This window comes from Coenobita brevimanus, chromosome 107 (genome assembly GCF_032717465.1).
Source record: "Coenobita brevimanus isolate Jiangsu-jjx chromosome 107, ASM3271746v2, whole genome shotgun sequence".
Taxonomy (NCBI): Eukaryota; Metazoa; Arthropoda; class Malacostraca; order Decapoda; family Coenobitidae; genus Coenobita; species Coenobita brevimanus.
In genome coordinates this window covers 30,031,099-30,054,667 of record NC_137060.1, presented here as the reverse complement: position 1 = coordinate 30,054,667, position 23,569 = coordinate 30,031,099, and the positions used below count along the sequence as shown (strand labels likewise).

The 23,569-nt window shown below is 41.7% G+C and overlaps 1 protein-coding gene and 1 non-coding gene across 2 annotated transcripts in view; both read right to left on the bottom strand.

Annotated features, from left to right (window-relative positions):
- Positions 1–23,569, bottom strand: part of mim (missing-in-metastasis) — a 269,495-nt gene that overhangs the window by 40,484 nt on the left and 205,442 nt on the right. Inside the window, exons 4-9 of the mRNA XM_080285541.1 lie at positions 19,235–19,319; positions 14,844–14,935; positions 12,801–12,901; positions 8,737–8,874; positions 7,072–7,179; positions 424–600 (exon numbers count right to left, since the gene is read on the bottom strand). Of these exons, the coding sequence (XP_080141667.1) occupies positions 424–600; positions 7,072–7,179; positions 8,737–8,874; positions 12,801–12,901; positions 14,844–14,935; positions 19,235–19,319 (701 nt within the window). The remainder of the gene's footprint in view (positions 1–423; positions 601–7,071; positions 7,180–8,736; positions 8,875–12,800; positions 12,902–14,843; positions 14,936–19,234; positions 19,320–23,569) is intronic.
- Positions 7,561–7,679, bottom strand: LOC145416821 (5S ribosomal RNA). Its single transcript, XR_013900345.1, has one exon. It is a non-coding gene; the product is annotated as a 5S ribosomal RNA (ribosomal RNA).

The following is a 23,569-nucleotide window of genomic DNA, read 5'->3' as shown; positions in this document are numbered from 1 at the left end:
GAGAATGGAGAATGAAAGACTGGCAAAGAGGGTGTATGTCGGTGATGTGGAGGGAGGGAGAGGGAGGAGAAGATTGAGGATGAGGTGGAGGGATGGAGCTGAGAGGTATATGAGGGAAGGGGGAGTGAGCTGGGGTGAGGGCAGTCAAATGGTGGGTGACAGAGCAACTTGGAGGCGTTTTGTCTCTGGCCACCCTTTGTGGGATTAGGGTGTCGGGCTATAGATAGATAGAAATAAACAGAGCATGAAACTAAGAACAAATAACAACAATACTGTACAGGAGCACACAAAAAGGAAAGTAAAAAAGAAGAAAAACACAGTAAAGCTACACGCCAATCACAAATTACAGAAAGCGATAAAGCGCAACCCAAAGTACAACTCTGTTGGAGGAAAAAAATATACACATCACCTACAAACACTGACCTGACTAACTGAGCGCTGGCGAGTGTGATGGGACGGAGAGTGGGTGGAGGAAGAGGAGGAGGAATTGAGGGAGGAGATGGAGCACATGGAGGACTTGCGGGAGCCCAAGGAGGAGGGAGAGGAGGGAGGAGTCTGCCAGGACCACTGGGCATCACCTCCCTTAATGTCTAGTAGCACCTGTAAATAAATATAATTTTTGCTAACACTATCAGTCTCCTATGACTCACTCTCAACTAAATAAAACAGTTGGGCATTAGAGAAAATAAAGTACTAGAGCTGCTTTGACTTTTTCTTTTTTTACTCATATTGAAATGGGCTTGAACCTGATAGACTTCATTATTCAAGCCACTTCAGAAGGACTCTCCCAAGTGATTTTCTGTTAAGGCAGTAAAATCCTGTAACTATAATTATACTGTAAGAGTGAAGCATACAATGTGGGATGGGTTCACTTCACTGTGTAAGGTGACATGAGAATGGGGACAGAGTGGGTTGTTTTTGAGTCATATTCTGCATTGATACTGGTGGGCATACTGCACTGTGTAAAGTGACATGAGAATGGGGACAGAGTGGGTTGTTTTTGAGTCATATTCTGCATTGATACTGGTGGGCGTACTGCACTGTGTAAAGTGACATGAGAATGGGGACAGAGTGGGTTGTTTTTGAGTCATATTTTGCACTGATACTGGAGTAAAGAAGGATGATGACCTTGCCAGGTGAACCCGTCTCTCTCTCTGAAGGGTAGTTTCTATGGGAAGAATATCTCGAGAGGGTTCATGGAGGATGCCATCTGACAGAAGGCTTTTTTTGTGACTGTGATGGCCATTTGTTCACACACAGTATATGTCTGGAAGTGTTAGAAAAGGCTAGCCTGGTGGCATGGTTGGTAGAGTGAAATGATGGGAACTATGCAGTCCCTCCACTGATCCTACCCATGACCACTAGATGGACTTTGATGGGTCCTCTTCTGATGCATGGTAACCAATAAATACAAACATACATTTATACAACATGCACACTTCCCATATATACATGTTCACATTTGTAAAACATATGTACATTTCCCACATATACATGTTCAGATACATACAACACACGTACACTTAGTGTGGTTGTGTGAAGCAATGCTTATGTATGATTTAGTACCAATACAAGGGCAAGGCTTGGAACTCCTGGTTGAACTCAGTCATGAAGAAGAAGGAAAAAGATGGGATGTTTTCAAGATATTCCACATACTATACAAAAATAAGTTAGTTTTGTGCTTCTTTGTGGTGAGGAGTGGTAGACCATACAGTTGCAAGGACAGGACAGAGCTTGTGCTACAGTGCTGAACTTTGCACATTTTAACTATTCATGCAGTTAACAAATGAGCTTATTCATCATAAGAGAAACCACTTGTAGTGATGTCATTCATTCATTATCCAGTCCTGTGGTGCCCCATGAGGGCTAGGCAAGTTGGTTCTGGTATTTACTTTGAGAGTGACCAGCCTCACTCATCCCTGAGTGGTATTACATGAGTAATAAAACCCCAACCACCCATTGGATATAAACCTGCCCAGGCTCAATCTGATCGGAGTACCATAATTACCCACTAAACCACCAGGCACCATAATTTGGCTATATGGTTACCACCCAGCATAGTGCAGGCTTACCCCGATATCTGGCAGTGTTGTGTACCAATGGGAGTGTTTGATACCGAAGTATGTTGGATACCGAAGCAATTTTTCCAATAAGATACTGGAGAAAAGCCTGAGATGCTTTCCAGGACCAAACCCGAACTTTTAATATACCTTAATCAATAAAGACTGACACAGAAACACCATAGGTAATGTTATTATCATCATAAACAATGCTATTGCTAAAAAATGAAACATCAAACATCACATGCAGGAAGGTGTTCAAGCCAACAGACACAGCATGAGTGGAAGAGTGAAAAAGCAAGCCAGGCAGGTGGGGGTCAGGTAGATTGGGGGGGGGGTGGGGAGGGAGACAAGTGGGGGTGGGGGAGGGTGGGGAGATGAGAAAGAAGACAAGCTGGGGTGGGAGAGGGGGAGGGGGAGGGGGACAGGGAGGGAGACAACCAGGGGTGGGAGAGGGCTAGGTTATAAAAAGGGAGACATGCCTGGCAGTGCTGATCATGGTGGGGAATGGAGGAGGGACAAGGGGAGAAGGGAGGGGATGGAGGGGGACAGGGATAGTCGATGCATCACCCCATCCCATTCATATGCAATCATTTCGAGCCTAGGGAGAGACAGAGTGTTTGCACTAGTGAATCAATGGCTGTTTGGATTGTGGGAATGTTCCCCCATTTTTTTGTTTGGTCTAGTGAATCAGGTGTTAGCAATGCACCAGATATCAGGGTATGCCTGTAAATGGTTTCCTGGTGTACAAGAAACCATTTGGCTTGTCACTCAGTGTACAGTCACCCACGGACAGAAGGAAGAGGAAAGAGTGAAGGAAAGAAAGACAGAAAAGGAAGGAAGGAAAGATGGAAGGAAGAGAGGAAAAGGCAGTCACTCGAGGGCAGCACTACATCTGAGGTGGATGGTAAGCAATGATAGACCTGAAGTGGTTGCATCTTCGTTGTAGGTCCACCCCCCAGAGGCTGTCGAAGCAGAGGAGGAGGACAGCATGGGAACTAAAGTACTTGGTAACTTCTTCCACTCTTTCTTACCTCCCTCTTGCTTTTGAGTGACCCTTTCCATCTCAATTTCTCCTTCTTCTTCTCCTAATTTTCTCTCTAAACTCTAAAACATATTCATGATTTTTTTCTCCTTTTCTGGTCTTACTCAACTATTAAATTATTTTATTACCTTTCCAAATGCTTTCTTTTCTACTACCCATCCATCCTCCACTCTACTTCTTGATATTTTCCCATCACTCAGCCTTTCCTATCCTCTTTATACTTTCCGTTTTCTCAGCATTTGTATTTTTTTTACTGTTCATGTGTTCTTTCACAATCTCCTTCACTTTATCAAGCTTTCTTTTTCCTCTCGTCACTCTCATTTCAATCCTCTCTATTCTTTCCATTACTTTCCATTACCTTTCCACTATTCCCTCCCTAAATTTCATTTTTCTCTACTTCACTCACTCTCTTAATCTCTTCTTTCTCTCTTCAATTCCTTTATCTTTCACTCTCTCATCTATTCCTTCCCTCATTTCTCAATCCACTTTTCCTTCCTCTAATCTCTCCATCTTGTCTTTTCCTCTCTCTCTCTCTCTCTCTCTCTCTCTCCACCATTCCTTTCCTCACATTACCCTTCCCTCTCTCCTGCACCCCCCCATCAAAGTACTCCCTGACCTCCACATCCACCACTCAGGTTAGTGAACTCAACTCGCCCAAGCAACATCAATACCAGCAAGTGTCTGACCTGAATCTGTGTCATGTCTAGACTGGGCTGCAGTTTACATAACTTATACCTCACAATACATGGCAATCAATATTCCTCATATGGTACATTCACTCCCCTACTGTCACAACCATTATTCATGTTAGCAACTTTAATTTTGTATGTACAAGTGTTTCCTTATACTACTGTACAATCTACAGAATATACAGTATATGATACTAAAGAACATTTCTTCTGTAGCTACACTTAAATGCCACAAATCATGTTACAGCATTATATATAGGTATAGTCAATGAGAAACTGACCTCTTAGAAACCTTGCAAAAGGTCCTCATAATCCAGACATACAAAAGCTATTAGTCATGCAATAAAAACTGGCACAATCTTGAACGAGAAACATTAAACCATTGTAATGATGGATACTGCTTTGGCTTTTTGTTCTAGGTCTGCCCCATGATTCTGAGAAGTCCTTCTTAAACAAAACACCCCCGCTAATACCAATACACCAGTCCTGTATGAGACAGCCCTAGCATGTATTCAATATGGAAGGTGGGTGTTAGTGCCGAAGTGGTGACATGTGGAAGTGTAGGAGGACTACTGGGCCTCGGAATGGGTCACTGCCCCCGAGAAATAGGCCCTGCAGCCTTTGCCCAGAGTCGGACATATTAAAAAAAAAAAAAAAAAAAAAATATATATATATATATATAATGAGAAAGTTATGACCACAGTGATGAGATTAGTGACAACAGCTTCTGAACTCTGAGTGTGACAGTATTATCCTTAACAGTAACCTGAGTCTGTAAATAAATCAGTACACTACCACCCTCAACTCTGATACTGCCACAAGATGTACAGATGCTGACAAAAGTCGTGAAGATCCACTGGAGGACTCAGGGATCTCGTTCTTAGGTTGTTTCGGGACCATGTTCCATGTGAATCCCGAATCATTGAGTATCAGTGAACTGACGATGCTGCTCCTCCCTACACGCCTCCATGTCTCTCCTTGACAACTCGTATTGCTACCAGTGTGGGCAGCAACGTCAGCTCACTGATACTCACTGATTTGGGATTCACACGGCATGTGGTCCTGATACAAAGAATGAGATCCTTGAGTCCTCCAGTGGATCTTCACAACTTCTGTCAGCGGCTGTGCTATTGGAATTTCTGCACAGTCTAGCATGACATGTCTGACAACTGCATATACAAAAGTGGACTATGATCTGAGGGATATGGTGATGGAAAGAATAATGAATTACAACATAAATTAGTCTGAGCAACTGTAAAAGATGACAGAACACCACAATACAACCTAAAATACCTAGGAATATATGTCAAATATTCTTACAATGTCCATGCTTACTGGGTGACTTCAGGAAAATGAACTGACCTACAATATTCTCAGATTCAGTATGATTGAGTTAATCTCAACTGATAAATCATATGGGTGAATTCTCAGCTCTTGCAATGACTGTGAAGTAACTGAACTTTACTCACAATAATAACAGATGATTTCATTCACCTCAAGGTATCTCCTACAAGTCCAAGAGTTAAAGGCTATACAACCTGATAGAAACTAAATACAGACTGACAACAAATGCAATAAAAAACACAAACTACCTCCTGGGTTGATAAAAAGATGATGAGTCAATCATCATCATCACCATTATCATCTCCAATGCCTTCCTCTCGGGAGGCCTCTGACAAGGGAAAGCCAAGAGAGAGCCACCTCCCTGTTGCTAGATTCTCATATACCTCTTTCACTCTCTCAAACACTCCTCTTCCTTTTATCTTCCTTATAAATACATTATACTATTCAACTATCTTCTCCTATACTACATATGGTCTGTCTCTTCCAACATCACCCTCTATCTCATTTTCAAAGACTTTCTCTGGCATCTCATCTATGCAAATTCTTTGATTATGTCCATACTATTTCAACGCATTCCTTTTTATCCATACATAAATTCCTAATCTCACTCCTATTGCCCTTTCTTCTGTTTCAGAATTCTCACAAAGTTCCTTATCAATTAAACCATCCAGCCTCCTTACGCTTGTAGCTATTCTGGAAAAGGTCATTTCTACAATTTGTAACCTACAAAATTCTCTGACACTCAATGGCCAGATTTCACTCCCATATGACTGTCAGCAGGAAAAACATTTTATGCAGCGTGCTCTTTACCCTCTGGTTTAAACGGCCCTGAATGATATAAACCAAAGTGCCAGAAATTAAGAAACAATATTTCGTCATCATCATCATCTGGACCTTCTTTCCCACCCTAGGGCAGGGTGAGGAGTAGCAATGGCCAGACAGCCCAAATTTGCCTGGTCCAATGGCCCACGCTTCCATTCACTCATCATTCAAGATGCCGGAATCCTGGCTCCATTGTATACGCCAAAAACATTCACCATGATCTGTAGCTTCACATAGACGTATCCAATTGAGTCAACATTTCAAACATTAAATTATGTTAACTCACAAGTAACCCAAGTATGAGTGACATTACATACATACATACATCATCCAAACTTGTACTGCCCCATGAGGAGTGTAGGGGCCTGGGGCTAGGCAAGCTGGTACTGACATTTAAGATAAGAGTGACCAGTCTCACACATCACTGAGTGGCATTATGTAAACAATAAACCCCAACCACCCCTTGGATATAAACCTACACAGGCTCGATCAGGTTGGAGCGCCTTAATTACCCACTAAACCACAAGGTGTCATAGTTTGGTTACAGGCACATGGTTACCACCCAGCATGGTATATGGTTTCCTGGTGTACAGGAAACCATTTGACTTGTCACTCAGTGCAGAGTCACTCATAGACAGAAGGAAGAGGAAAGAAAGAAGGATGAGGAAAGAAAGAAGGAAAGAAAGAAGAGGAAGGATGGAAAGAAGGAAAGAAGAGAGGAAAGGGTAATCACCTAAAGAAAAAAAAACAAAATGCCAAAAAATTTTGGTACCAAAGAACTGGCAGTTCTGAAATTATGGCGAGAAACACAAAAGCAAAAGCAACATAGGAAAACATGAGTATATGAAGTGACTGATGAATAAAAAAAAAAAATAAAAAAAGTGACATGTAACTTAAGTAACTCAGGTAATCCATAAAAAAAAAAAAGTGAGGAAGCACCTTAAGCATCTGGAAGTTAACAGAAAAGAGATATCATACTGGAAAAGGAGCAACTAAAGCGACCAAAAATAAGCTGAAAACATAAAAAAATTAGTGACCTGAAATTACATGCAAAGTAGAAATTACTGTACATAAAACAATCACAAACACCCCAGTGGCCATAATGACATACCTGTTCGCTGGCAGGGGGGAGGATGAAGGGGTCTGATGTATGCTTCTCCAGTTGTGTCATAACTTCCTGCAGGTGCCCCAGTTCACTCACCAGGCCCATCTCCTCATCCTGGAGGTAACAGAGGAAGATGGCTCTTTAGTGATGTGAAACAAACTCTAGTTTAAAAAAAAAAAGAATTTTCGTAAATTTTTCATTCATTCATTCATTGCCAGACGCCATGTATCCCAAACGGGGTGGCCAAGGGCTTAGAGTTAATTGTTTTACAGGGAGGGGCACCAATCCTCCACCAACCCCACATGACACGTAGGGATGCCAACAGCATCTGGTGTTCTCAGGCGGTCACCCATCCAAGTACTATGCGCATAAAAATATTTCATTCATTCATTGTCAGACGCCATGTATCCCAGATGGGGTGGCCAAGGGCTCAGAGTTAATTGTTTTACAGGGAGGGGCACTAATCCTCCACCAACCCCACTTGACACATAGGGATGCCAACAGCATCTGGTGTTCCCAGGCGGTCACCCATCCAAGTACTAACCAGACCCAACGTTGCTTAACTTCGCTGATCGGACGGGAAGCGGTGTACTCAACGTGGTATGGCCGTTGGCTGGTACTGATGTATAATGAGACAGGCAATATACATTCACTAAAAAATGTCATCGCACACTTTAAATGTCACACAATACAAAAACATACAAAACACTTGCAGGCTGCCCTTTAAATCTGCAAAATATGGTGCTTTGGGTTGAAAGCATAATAGGAACAAGATCCATAAACTATCATGGAGATTTAGAGATGCATTTCACATCCAGATATACCAGTTAAACTAAAATGACAAGAATCATGACGCTCATTCATTATTCAATTGAACTTGGCCGTATGGAAAAATTCTGGGCATGTGTCACATACCTATTAAAGACTGGGAATAAAGACTGCTAAGAGCTATGAGGAGGACATTATATGGAAAAAAAAAAAAAAAAAAAAAAAAAAAAGCAATGATACTGAAATTTACCTTTACATATCTGCACAACAAAAAAATTACCTCTACCTTCAGCAAATATTGATCCATCAATGACAATAAAACATTTACTGATTACAGAATGACTGTATCTACAATATATCTGTACCTGTATTACAGTTACCAGCATGCTCACACCTTCTACATGGGTAGGTAACTTTATTAAATGGGTTCAAGTCATATTCCATGAATCACTAGGGGCAAGAGATACATTGCCTTCTAGGACAAAATGTATGGATACATGTTCTACTAAAATGGCAATGAAGTGACAAACTAAAATGTTATCCACCCAACCTGTGATGAACCCAATTGAATGATAAAACTTCTCATGGTTTTCATGCATACTTAATACATACAGTATGAATAATTTCTCCAATTAAGAATATTCATATAGGTTAAATATATATGAAGTCAACCTCTTAACATAATAAAGAAACAAAAAAGTGAAGTGTATTCATATTCATTTGCTTTCTCATGCCTGGCAGTGCAGCACACACCCAGTCTGTGTAGGAGAGAGGAGATTAGGGAAGGAAGGAAATGAACTTGGCTGAGTCTAGTAAAAGTACAAGGCATCTTGAGAGCAGCTCAAGCATTGAACACTGAGGTTAGAACAACAATATAGTAAAGACTTCTTGCCCTGCACTCACAAGAACGGGCCTGAGTGCATGAGCAAAGGTGCAGTAGCGTGATCTCTCCTCGGTCAGGGCAGTACGCACAGCAGTCCTCTCAGCCTCCTCCAGAGCCCCATACTTTGCACGCAACTCCACTACAGTCGATTCTAGCACCTGAAATGAGACGTGCACCAAACAGCTCAGAAACTATTCCAAGTCAATAAATTTACAAAAGCATCAAAAACACTCCTGAAATACAGTATTACAGTTCTATTACCACAAACAAGCTATATTTTGCCACTGACTCTACCTTAAAATTAATCAAAGTACAATAATACCAGAGGTACAGCATTCCTATCAGAACATACCTTTTGTTCTTATATACTGCACTTTCTTCAAACCCTTGTTTATAACAGCTGCATCAACAACAGAGGTACTACTTATTAAATTAATGGCTTGTTCAGTACCTGTACTGCTGACAAAATTCCTAATCTTCCTACATTCTCTAACTATTGGCATTACTAAGACAATGGGATACCCAAGTTGCTGAAAGGTACAAGTGAGGTTCCACAAAGGTATCCTGTAGCTCCACTTATGATTCTAATATACTGTATACATAATATAATGGATGACACCAAAACAGCTACCTGAACATGTCTGCAGGAAATGCAAAAATACTGATGCATAAAATAATTATGACAATGCATCCTGCACAACTGCCTCCATGTCATTCTGTCCTCCACCATCAGGCTGCCTTCTCTCCAATCACGGGTACCTTACTCATATACCTCACAACACCACCCCTCCATCCCATTCTTAGTCTCCCCTTTCTTCTCCCACCTTCCACCTCACATACAATCTCTCATTATCCATTCCTCCACATAACCCAACCATCTCAAGGTACTTCTAATGCTCTCTAGCACATCCACATGAACACCACAATACTGATTCACTTCCTCAATTGTCCGTGGAGGGTGGAATTCAATGTAGAACAATGTAATGTATAAGGAAAAAAGTGGAAAATGACCAAAATGGGAATGCAAACTATGAAAATGCAGTCTACAAAAATCAGATAAGAAGCAAAAACCTTGGAATAACTGTCAGCTCAACACTACCGCTACACAAATAACAAGTAAGAAATGCTGCTATGTACAGTACACACTACTGGCCAATATGAAAGTACCATTTGGGTATGCATCTACAGACGAGGGCATAATCAGCAATACAATGCAACATTCAACAGACCAATACTTAATATGTTGCAACTGCATGGAACCCTCACTTGAAAAATATACAAACATGAAAATATGAAAAGAGACAGCCACCAGGGGCCAAGCTAGAGGGATTTATTTATTTATTTATTTTTTTTTTGCGAGGAAGAAGGAATTTGTAATGCCAGGCTAAAAAGAATGACTTAACCCTCACTGGAACAAAAAAGAAAAAGAAGAAATACAGTGTAATAAATGCTAAACAAGCATGTAGGCAGATGGAAGGAAAATGATGAGACATAATACCTCCAAGCAGGTCATGAGGCCACTGCAAGATTCTACATAAATTAAGAGGTGATAAAGAAGCAAGGAAGTACAGTGTACTGATGAGAGCAACTGATGCTTGGAACCAGCAACCACATGAAGCTGTGTGTGCCAAAAATGTTACTAAAGTTAAAAGAAATGTAGAGCATGATCAAACGGTAGAAAATGGGACATTACATGCCTGGCTAAAACCTGTAAAAATACAAGATACAACAATTATTTCTCTCTCACAGCCTGTCATCCTCAAATCAGCCTCTATTACATCTCTCTGCACTTTCGTTTTCATTTTTAAAGGCTCCAACATGCTTGCATGTGTCGGCCTTGGTCACCTAATGGCGGCTCTCCACGCTGCACGATCCATTGCAGCCTCTCTGTTCAGTCCCTTAACCCTGAGGTCACACTTAATGACCTCGTCCCATGTCTTTCTCGGTCTACCCCTCATAACCCCACCCCCAATATTAACACTTCTCACCTTCCTCACCCAATTATCATCCCCCATCCTCTTCACATGTCCAAACCATCTCAATCTACCTCTCCTCATCACAACACCAATACACTCCAGTCCCATCCTACCTCTCAACTCTTCCATCGTTAACCCAGCCCCTCCAGGTCTTGGACGCAGGGACACACTGCACATCCACCTAATCATTGTCATTTCTGTATGTCTGAGCCGGCAAATATCTTCCTCCTTCACTGCCCAGGTCTCACTACCATACAGCATTACACTCCTAACACATGCTGCATACAAAAACCCCTTAGCACGTAGAGAGAGTCCTCTCAATGTCAGGAGAGGCAAGAGCTCCCTGAACTTCTTCCAACCACTTCTCACCCTAGCCACAGAGCTAGCTCCAGCCCCACCTCCAGCACACAACATGTCTCCCAAATAACAAAACTCTTCCACACACTCAAGATTTTCACCAGCAAGTTCAATCCTTTCACATCTGACAATCTCCACTTGCTCACCCCGACACGCTGTACACATAAAATCAGCATTATCTCGCAGTCTACCTCTGATACCACTACATCTCTTATGCACCCATTTATCACAAACACCGCACAAGATGGAATTACTTCCCACGCCCTTGTGGCAAACTGCACATGGCCACTCTCCCTCGTCTTTGACAGTACAGCCACCAACTCTAGATATCATCACTTTTGTTTTATCTGCATTTACCCTTAAGGCCTTGTGCCCTATACCATCTCTCCACTTCCTAAACCTTTCCTCCGCCTCCCTTTCGTTCTCTGCAATCAACACCAAATCATCAGCATACAACAACTCCCACAGGAGTCCATTTCTAAAGTCACGTGAAAGGGCTTCAAGTACCATGATAAACAACATGGGACTCAAGACTGACCCCTGATGCACACCAACATTCATGGAAAACTCATCACTCAAATCTCCATTCACTCTTACCTGGGTGTGAGCACCCACATACATGGCCATAACCACCCTAACCAGCCACTCCTCCAAGCCAAGCTTTCTCATTGCCCACTTCACCACCTCTCTAGGGACTCTGTCAAAGGCCTTTTCCAAATCAACAAAAACAAAATAAAGATCCCTTCTCCTACCAATATATTTTTCCTGAAGCTGTCGAACAATGAATATAGCATCAGTGGTCCCCCTACCTGGCATAAACCCAAACTGCATCTCATCAATATTCACTCTTTCTCTAATCCTACCTTCTAAAACTCTCTCCATTACCTTCATTATCTGATCTAAAAGCTTTATACCTCTATAATTTCCACTTTCCAGGGCATCACCCTTCCCTTTATACACATTTACAATTACAAACGTCAGCCAATCATCTGGGACAACACACTCATAAATAATCCTATTTATTAGGTCAGTGACTAACCTCACTGAAAAAATGTCCTATCCAATTCTTCTGTCTTGATCTGACAGTTCTTGATATTTATTTCCTCCCTACCCTGCCACAACACCTCTTCTGTGCCCTCATGTTCTCTTCTATTTACTTTTACTATTTTCCTCGAAACAACAATACCAGAGTGACTTTTTCATCCATGTTTTCATACCATACAATACTACACTCCATGCCAAACTTTTCATCAATCTTTTCTGTACACTCAAGCTTAAACAACTGTATGACCATACAAAAGTGAGAAGCAGAATAATAAACTATGCCTGAAGCCCCTACACCTCACATGGGGTAAGGTGCAACTGGCAACTAGCTGTTCACACACATTTTGAAAGGTAATATGTGTAGGTAAATGAGCTAACATGGAACTGAAATAACAGAAATACTGTACACTGGAACCTTTTCATGTGACCAACAGGTCAAAATATATGTGATTATGTACAAATAAATACTGAAGCCCTTTCCATAAGATTACTCAGACCTATTAGATGAACAATATAATTCCAGGTTATAGTATTTTAATACATTTAATCATATCTACATACCATTTGTACAGATGCAACATCAAATTTCCATGCAATACAACGATAAAGACTAAAACAACAGTGGAATCACAGAATACTGTGAGGGTGGACTGTAAGGAATTACTAAAATAAGATTTTCAAAACAACTTGACATCAAATTTCCCCACCTTGTTTAGTTCTGAATTCTTGCCTGCTTTCTTGGCTTTCTTTTGCAGCCTGGATGCATTCTCAGCCCTCTTCTTGATCTCAGAGCGAGCCTTCTTGTAGTCTGAGGGTGAAGGTTGTTATAAGACGTAAAAAGTTATAAGACAGGAATCATAGGCAGCAGTGTACATTTATTCCTATCAACAGTAAACTTTAAGCACATCAGTGTCATATATGAGTACAGTCCTGCCTATGCAATGTAACATTCATTCATTCATAATGAGCTGTTACCAAGTCATCTCCCTCAATGTGACCTCTGAATAATTTGTCCTACTGCTTTAACTCACCTATAGTATTGAAAAATTTTCTCAATATGAGAGAATAACTTAAAGGTAGGTACACTGAAAATCCATTTTTACAGAATATTATACTAACTCTGTAAGTCTTACTATATACAGTACCAGAATGTCATTGATATGAACTATTGCAGACTATACATACACTATACTGTACAGAGTTAACAATGAGAAAGATGTGCAAAATTTGGAAATATTGTACAGTACTGCACACCACTTCTTCCTTCCTCTGCATGTTCTTCACTGTATACATACAAAAAAACTGCCATTTTAGGTGGTACTGCAAGACCACAACCAATAAAAAAACATGAAGAGCTTTCAAATTACCTAGCAACATAAGCCTCTTTTCACCTACCCTCCCTTAGGGTTAACCCTCCTAACGGGTCTACCCCAACCCCAGAGGGCCATCCTCAATAGGGGACCCATCTCCTCATCATGGAAGCTCATCCCTCCATGGGAGTTGCACACCAGCTGTTCCCTAACACTCCACACTTTGCCAATGGGAGACACCAAAATCACTCCCGTAAGCTTCCCTTACTATCCTATCCAACCAGTGGGATGTGCCTGTACCTGTGATGTCACATCTGGCAGTTCCCACTCCATGATCAGCCAGAGGAAGATGCCTTGTCACTCCCCTAAGCTCTACCACCACGATGGCTCAACAAGTTCTCTCTCTCTCTCTCTCTCTCTCTCTCTCTCTCACACACACACACACACACACACACACACACACACACACACACACACACACGCAGGCACACACACACACATGCAGGCACAGAGTGACAAACAATAAAATACACCGGTCATGCTACTGCACACACTGCTAAACACTGTACAACTGTAGCAACAAAGGCACAGCAGTGGTAAGAAAAACAATTTTTATCCCAGATTTGTCTGAAGAGCACTTACAACTGGCAAAACTATGAAAATCTCAATACAACAAACATATGTTTCAAATGGTACAATTTGTCTGTGATGTACACTAACTAAAAAATTTATCACACAGTGGGAAGGCAATGGTAACCTAAATAACTGCCAATGATATTGGCAAGACAACAGTCTGTTATCATTTGAATATTTATACAAAAACAACTCTGAATGGAAAATATCACTAACGAATGATATAATGCATTCTCATGGAAGAAAGACTACCAAAGGGGTGAAATCACTGGGGATTTTGCAGTAACCATCACCTGTTATGTCAGACTGTATCGTGCAACGTGTGCACAGATTCTTCTCAGAGCAAGTGAACAGCATTCATGAAGCCTTGAGAAGATATCCATGCTGCCTACTCAATATACTGAATTTAAGAAAAATGATGACTGTCATGTGAATGCAGGATGCTCTCCACACAGCTATATTACACTCCTCTGAGCAAAAACCTGAAAACTCTAAGGATTCGCACTGCCTTATCTCAGTAATGGTGTGGGTTTATAAGGCCTGACCTTTGACCTCATAACTCTTTAAAGTGTATGCAGACAGTGTCTGGAAGTATTTTCTCAAGGTTAAATGTACCAAGTTTGAAGTGAACTGGTGAAGAAATGATGAATGGCACCAAACTGAAATCTGACTGGAAGAAAGAAACAGAGCAAATGCAGTAGGGTTTCCGCAAAATAAAGCTAAGATATACAGGCTACAGTACTAACTACATGAAAGCATCCCCTACTGAATGAGGCAACTATGAGAAGACAGTGCAGTCGGGTGTACCTTTAGTGTGGTCCTTGTCCAAACTATGCTGCACTCGCCGCCATTCCTCCACCTTCTCCTGTAGTGGCACCACCACACACTCCACCAATGCACTGAGGGAGGACAAACAAGAATAGATAAACAGGTTAGGGTAACATGAGCATAAGCAGATTTTGGAGACTCCTGCAGTTATATTTATAATACAGTACTTACAGGCTGTTGTTATTTTCTTGTTTTTCACAACCCCTAGCTCATCGGCATACAAATCAAGGAAACTTAACGGAACTTACTATTTTAATCAAGCATTTGCAAAGATATTTTGATGAAGTTATGCTGAAATGCTGTCTGTGCTATGATAGTGTGGTGCATGGGGTAGGTAAATGTGCTGTGGTGTGGGGGGCTGCATGACAGAGAATACATATATATTGGATTGTCTGTGAGTAGTATTTTTCATTGCAGTACTGAATCGGGGAAGGGTGACCGCTGCATTGTAATCTGGATAGGCGTACTCATGCCTTTCTGGGTAGGGTTTCTGAAAGGTGTATGTCTGGTGGTGGTTCATGAAGCATACTGGGTGGAGATTTTTTATGGCTGTGGTGGTTATGTGCTTAGGTGTGTGCTTGTAAAGTGTGGTGTTGGGTGCAGGGGAAGGGATATTACTGAGACATTCCACGTAGTGTTGAGAAGTTATTTATTTATTTATTTATTTATTTTTCTTGTGGCGGTGGATGATGAAACAATGTGACACAGGCGGGATGGGTCCTGAGCTGAAAAGATATTTTGTCTCTCTCTCATGTTCCTTGAGTGGGAGTATTTTTGTTTCTTGATGTACATGATTTGTATTTGTAGCTAGTCCCTGTACATCCTATTATTATTATTATTATTATTATTATTATTATTATTATTATTATTATTACTGAGGTTTTGCACTATGTCTGTGGTTGCTTAGATGGAGGACTGACCTAGGCTCCCAATAATTTAGTGTCATTGTAATGTGTGTGTGTGTGTGAGACACACACACACACACACACACACACACACACACATACACACACACACACGCCAATTACAATGACAGTCCACGATCAGCAATGGTTGTAAACAGTTAATAATATATATATATATATATATATATATATATATATATATATATATATATATATATATATATATATATATATATATATGTGTGTGTGTGTGTGTGTGTGTGTGTGTGTGTGTGTGTGTGTGTGTGTGTGTGTACAGCTGTAAATAACTCCATTTATAAAACGTATATAAGCATTGCAAAGTCTGACATTTTTTCCCCTGTAATATGATGCCAGCTACTGGCAACTCGATGGAGACCAGCGTTTTCCATCCATCCGGCATCCATTTTTTTTTTTTCTCCCATCAGCAGCATAAGAGCCCACAGCTACTCCGGCTAGACTCCTCAGTCCTGACATTTAAGGGAAGGGTAACCAGCCTCGCTTTTCCCAGAGAACCATTATGTGAGTAATAGAAGGGAGAAAAAGTGAACAGATGGAGAGAACACTTTAAGGAATTGTTGAACATAGAGGATGGAAGTAATGCGAGTATAAGTGGCTGGGGAATGGCTGGGAGAAGGAGGGAGGTGAGAAGACAGGAAGAAATCAGTTGGATAGAAGTTGTGGAAGCAATGAAGAAAGTTAAATCGGGGAAAGCCCCAGGAATTGATGGAGTGTGTGGTGAAATGCTGAAGCATGGGGGAGAGACAGTAGTAGAATGGATGTGGAAGATGTGCAGATTGGCCTGGGAGGAAGGTAGAGTCCCGGAGGATTGGAAGTCAGGTATAATTATTCCCTTGTACAAAGGAAAAGGGGAAAAAGAAGTGTGTGGTAATCATAGGGGCATTTGTCTTCTTAGTATAATAGGAAAAGTGTATGGTAGGATACTTATAGATAGAGTTAGAGAAAGAACAGAGAAATTAGTTGGAGAAGAACAGGGAGGCTTTAGGAAGGGAAGAGGTTGTGTAGATCAGATATTCATTCTTAGATCTTTAGTGGAAAAGTTTCTAGAGAAGGGAAAGAAGTTGTATGCGGCTTTCATGGATTTGGAGAAAGCATATGACAGGGTGGATAGACAAGGATTGTGGAAAGTGTTAAGAATATATGGAGTAGATGGGAAGTTGTTGAATGCTGTGAAGAGTATGTACGATGGTGCGAAGGCTGCAGTGCGTGTGGATGGTGAACTAAGTGAATTTTTCTCTTTGAAAGTTGGGTTGAAACAGGGATGTGTCATGTCTCCATGGTTGTTCAATCTGTACATGGATGGGGTAATAAAAGAGGTACAAGGTAGGGTAGTGGATGTTGGAGTGGCCCTGGTGAGAGAGGATAGTGTTTGGAAACTCCCTGTACTGTTGTTTGCAGATGATACTGTGTTGTTGAGTGAAGACGAAGGGGAGCTGCAAGGCTTGGTGGATGAGTTTGAGAGAGTGTGTAAGAAACGGAACCTAAAGGTGAATGTAGGGAAGAGTAAAGTGATGGTCTTTGAGAGAGGTGAAGTTAGTGAATGTACAGCGAGGTTAGATGGTGAGGAATTGGAAAATGTGAGTACGTTTAAGTATTTGGGTAGTGTGATGAGTAAGGATGGAGGTTTGGAGGGTGAAGTGCTTGAAAGGGTACAGCAGGGAAGAAAGGTTGCTGGTTCCTTGAAAGCAGTGATAAGAAACAGGGAAGTGAGCATGGAAGTGAAAAAGTTACTACATGACAGTATTGTGATACCAACTCTAACGTACGGAAGTGAAGCTTGGACATTGTTGGAAGGACACAAGTCAAGAGTGAGAGCAGTGGAAATGAGTTATTTAAGAGGAGCCTGTGGAGTCACGTGGAGAGACAGGCTGACGAATGAGGATATAAAGGAGCGTTGTGGTGTGGATGTGGATGTGATAGGAAGCGTTATGAGGAACACACTGAGGTGGTTTGGCCATGTGGAGAGGATGGAGGGTGAAAGACTGACGAAGAGAGTGTATGTGAGTGAGGTGGAGGGGGGAAGAGGGAGGGGGAGGCCGAGGATGAGATGGAAGGATGGGGTGGAGAGGTATATGAGAGAGGGGGGTGTGAGTTGGGAGCAGGGCAGTGAAATGGCGGGGGACAGGGCGACTTGGAGGCGATTTGTTTGTGGCCACCCCAAACGGGATTGAGGCGTCTGGCAATAGATAGATAGATAGAGATAGATAGTCCCTAACCACTTCTTGAATGCAAATCCTTACACGCTCAATCCGGTTGGAGCGCCTTAACCCACAACCCCACCAGGCGTCATTTGGTTATATGGTTACCACCCAGCATAGTAAATTATTTCCTGGTTTACTAGAAACCATTTGACTTGTAACTCAGTGTTGCGTCACCTGAGGGCAGCACTTCATTGAGTGAATGGATGATGGGCATCCCCAAACTACCACATTCCAAAATAGTAAACTTTGCCATGCATACCAAAAGTAAAACAACAACTGCTCCCGAGTGTACCAGAACAAGGTGGGAACAAATGCCCAAGTGGTGATCTGTGAAAGTGTGTGTGGAAACTTCTTTTGGTTGGATTATTCTGTCATTATCATCATCATCATTACCATTATCGTTTTTATTATTATTATTATTATTATTATTATTCTACTGTAACTCATAACGGCCCCATCGTACTCTCAATGTGTTCTTTGGCATTTTCTCATTAAACTGGGGGAGGGGTCTTCTCTATGACATTAAAGTTGTGCAAAAATATAAAGATAGATAAAAAAAATGCGACTAGCGAATCTCAGACTGGGGTTCCTAGTTCATTCCTTGAGTCGTTTACAGGTTCATGAAAAAAGCAACTTAACTTTACAAATTATTATTATTATTTTTTTTTTTTTTTTAGGCTGACGTGGTAATGAGAGCCTAAAGATCTCCAATATATCATCAACTTACACTACTCAGTCTCTAATTAGCCTCCCGGATCCGCTAAAGACGAGCAATCCTCAGTTTATTCTTATCTCCAGACGATCTTGTTCACCTCAATAGACTTTTCAAACAGGAGGAGTAAGATAATACCATTCCTTAACTCCTCTTTATTACGGGAATCTCTTGCAAAACTGAGTAAAATCGTTTGACATTTTGATGATTTAATTAGACATTCCCTTCCTCAACTTCCTCTTTACTGGGGGACTTTCCTCTCAAATTGAAGAAAATCGTCTGAAAGTTGTATGATTAAAATGGTGCTGGAGAGGGAAGCCTTCACGAGGTGGCATTGGTATAACTAGGTGGTTCCACTACCCGGTTATACAAATATCCCTGAGTTCCCTCCCTACCTCCCAAAAGTGGATGGTGGTTGCAGGAAGACGACGGCTTCAGCCTGCAGCCCACTGGGTTCACGTTTCAGATGAACATAAGGTTACAATTACTGTTACTATCAATAAAACAACGTACTTAGTGAGTGACTTGACTCTGGACTCCACAGCGCGGTGTCGAAGGCAAATCCTGGTCAGTGCTGCTCCCACCTCCCTCGTCGCTCCTGGGGAAGAGAGAAAAGGGAAGAAATTAGACACCGAAAAAGTTTCATATAGAACATGAAATTAACTTATGATTTAGGAAGATAGAAATTTAAACACCGACGCATTTTTTTAACCCGCGCCGTCCCGAGGACGTACTTCCACGTCCTCACGTTTTGTCACAGCTAATCCCGAGGACGTACTTCAACGTCCTGCAATTGCAAGGTTCATAATTTCCACAATTTTCAATTTTCGCGAGTCATTTTTGGTACGTATACACGGGACACCTGCCTCAACAAGATGCCAGGCAGAGACAATGCCTTACCCAGCATGACCTCCTCCCCCCCCCTGCATGCCCTTTTCTCAGCAATTCACCTGTTATCAGTGACCTGGCCAGTATTGCCATGTCATGCCATGGTACGAAATTCAGGGCCAGAGTGATTCCCCAATCAATGACAATGTGGAGGACAAACTTTACATAGCATTAGAGGAAGAAACAGTTAGAAATGATGATCAGGTAATGTGGCAAAAAAAGATCAGGTATTAGTGAGTGAAACAATGCTTATAATGCCTATATTACTGCTTGAAAACCAATATACTTTTGTACTACATATAAATTCGTAACAGTAAATAAATAAATACCGTTTATGAGTGGTGTGCAATAGTTATCCTCCCATAGAACTCGTTTTCTTTGGTGCCAGCCTGATAGAAAACCCAGTAAAGTAAGGAGGCTCTCCTACCTGTAATGAGTATTTTAAACCTCAGGTGAGCAATTTCTCTATGAATTTTCGATGTTTCTCACCAAAAGCGAAAGTTTTAGCCAAAAAAACAAAGGTCGAAAATTGCCCGGGATTGAGGGGTACCAGTGGTCGAAAAGTGGCCGGGACGGGGCGGGTTAATATAACAGAACAAAGTAAGGAAAAAGAAATGAACAAAAAAAAATCCACACACAGGATTACAGGTGTCCTCCAATTACAAGACAATGTGTAACAGTTTGACTTGAACGGACTGTAGGCTGAAGTTTGGGGGGAAACCACTCAGGGGATGCGAGTTCCAAAGAGACGCAGTTCGAGGAATAAAAGATTTCTGATAGGCAGAAGTTCTGCATTATGGCAGTGTGACAGTCCAGTCATGAGCGCTACCAGATGCCCGTGTAACGCGGGGGAAGGCATGGAGAGGAGGCACAGAACGAGAAATACGTTGACAGAACGAGAAACACGTACCGGTAACGAGTTAGAAAATGGGAAAATTAGACACGGAAGCAGAATTAAATTGGGTGGTGGTTTAGATCAGCTGCGCAGCCATTGGTAAAGCTATAACACAAACCAAACTTAACAAGACACATAACCATGAGTGCAACATACTTTCCCCCTTCTTCGTCAAGGTAATGGCCGACGGGTGCTATGGTTAGGATCAAAGTAACTGACGTGCACTACCTCCAAAAAGTATCGCCCATGAGGACAGCGATGATATCCTAAATCATCAGCTGAGTTCATAATGTCGCAAGTTATTTTTTAATTATCATCTGAATACTGATTTGATAATACTGGCTAGGAAACGTCTCCAGCAAGCGATTTAATGCATCCTCAAGAAAGCAGGTACCGGGTATATCAGTGTTAGGTGGAATTACAAGGCACTTGGCTATTACCATCACCTGCCGTGTGGGACTGGCCCGCGCAAAGTGTGCAGCAATACATTTTAGAGCAAGTGTACATGGTTAGGCTACGTCCTGTGTGTGTGTGTGTGTGTGTGTGTGTGTGTGTGTGTGTGTGTGTGTGTGTTTAAACCCACATAATGTGACTAATCGGAAACCATTTACCAACAGTCCTCAATAAACTCACAACAGCTTTAAGAATAATTACCAATCATTATGATTCGCAAAAGTTCGTGAGAGAGAGAGAGAGAGAGAGAGAGAGAGAGAGAGAGAGAGAGAGAGAATGACACTATAATGCATAACTACTCACAAAACGTCTGCAGCAGAGGCAATGTAGTAATGGGTATAGAACTTTGAATCTCCTCCCATCCCAAATACGAAGTAACAATACACATTAGTTATACCATAAAATGACTTCTAAATGAATGATAATTTTTCCTACTGTTACTGATGAGGTGTAAGTAAAACGTTTAAGTGGAGTGGGGCAACATGAATCCGTGGAGTTTTGGATATTCTGAGAAGGTCTGAGTGCTACGGGGATTTTCTTAGGCTATAACCGCGTATTATGGTTCAAATGTTGCTCTAAGTATGAAGAGAAACGTCCTCAGTTGTTAGTGTGAGTTTCGGCGCGCAACACACTCCTGTTCGTCTATTCGTTTTGGAGTTGTGGCTGGTTTAGAACGAAGAACAAAATCGATATTTGGGGGGCCCGATTTCGCGACTCCTACGAAGGTTGGCGGGATTTAAAAGTAACTCTGCACTTAACTTGCAAAGGTCTTCTAATTCATTTACTTGAAGTTTGGCGTCGCGAGCAGTTTTGATGCCCACACTTTGTATCTTGCCTTACGTACGGGACATTTTGAACCCTACATAGTAATCGCGAATAGTGACAATATACAGTGATATGGTGGTAGGTTAGAAGGAATGGCATGACAGACACAAAGCACAATTGGTGACACAGAAGATAGTGGTACCAGAGTGGTATGATGTTGGTTAGAGGGGTTAGGAGGAAAGTTACAAGGTACAGATAGCGACAGAGAAAACAGGGGTAATAGACAGTGGTAAGGTGTAGGTTGAGTTATTTCATTGCTGTAAACTGCCACCAAATTGTAAGCATCTACCCAACAGCCTCAGTGCCACATGACAACTACACTAAGCCAGCCTGTCTCCCTCTCCCTCCCCTGTAGCCATCACAAGTGCAGCCCCTCGAACACACTCAGTCCTTCCTCCATCTTTTTCCGCATTGGGGTGTGGTCTCAGGTAGGCCTACTGGCTCCCCATTCCTCTCTCTCTCTCTCTCTTTCTCTCTCTCTCTCACACACACACACACACACACACACACACACACATAGGCCTACGGAAGGGAAAGAGAGGGGGGAAGGAAGGGAGGGAAGGAAGGGAGAGGATTGGATTTGTCTTCGTGTAATTAGCGATCTGTGTGTGTGTGTGTGTGTGTGTGTGTGTGTGTGTGTGTGTGTGTGTGTGTGTGTGTGTGTGTGTGTGTGTGTGTGTGTGTGTGTGTGTGAATGTTTCCAGTGCTTTTATTTGTTTTTATATGTTGAATAAATCTTCTGTAGGTAAGTATTATTAATGAGGGAAATAATACCCATCTGAAAGAGAGAGAGAGAATTATTCCGAACCCTTTCAAATACAATAAGTCTTTCCTCAGCTCGATAAAAGAAAAAAAAACAATCAGGGAGAGGCAATATAATAATAATAATAATAATAATGAAGACAAAATTACATATATATTACCAGGATACACAGATCATACAGACATCACGGTCCTAATTGGGTGTCTGGGATTAAACCTCGGCATAGAAACCCTTCACGTGACGACATGGGTATAATTTTCCTCTTGCCTCCTTCAGACGGTTTTACTCAAGTTATGGGGAGATTTCTTTATATATATATTTCAAACTGGAGGAGTTGAGATTCACTACAGCCTTCCTATCACTACACATTAATCTTCATCCTACCCCAACCTACCTAACCATAATTTAGCTTACCCTACCCTAACCAAGGCAAACAAAAACTAACCTAAGAAGACCTGACCTGACCTAACAAATCATATTAAACGAAGCATAAACCTAACCAAAATCTAACACAGCAAAATAACCCCAAGCCCTCCCTTAACCTGGCCCGACCTAACCTACCCTTAACGCAAGAGATGGCAAGCAAACTATAAAAATAAATAAATAAATACTATAAATAAATAAAAAATGATTCAGAGGGCAAAGCAGCAGGCTCTCCCCCACCCTCCACACCTTCCGATTATCAGACGTACAGGAAAATGGGGAGAAGCAACACCTCGCCTGAAGGAAAGTTTACGGGGAAAGTAAGAAAGTATTAATGATGGTGAGACTATTGCGATAACACTGGTAAACAGATACACAGACAGATATACAGATACAATGAGAGAGAGAGAGAGAGAGAGAGAGAGAGAGAGAGAGAGAGAGAGAGAGAGAGAGGGAGGAACTAATAAGAAGATCGATACTGGGTCCCGGATGTTTTGTTACTGTGGAAAGGAAGGGAGGAGACGGAAGGGAGGGAATAAGGGTGAGAAGAAAGGCAGTAGGGAAGGAAGGGAGGAAGGAACAATGAGGGAAAGAAGTGAGA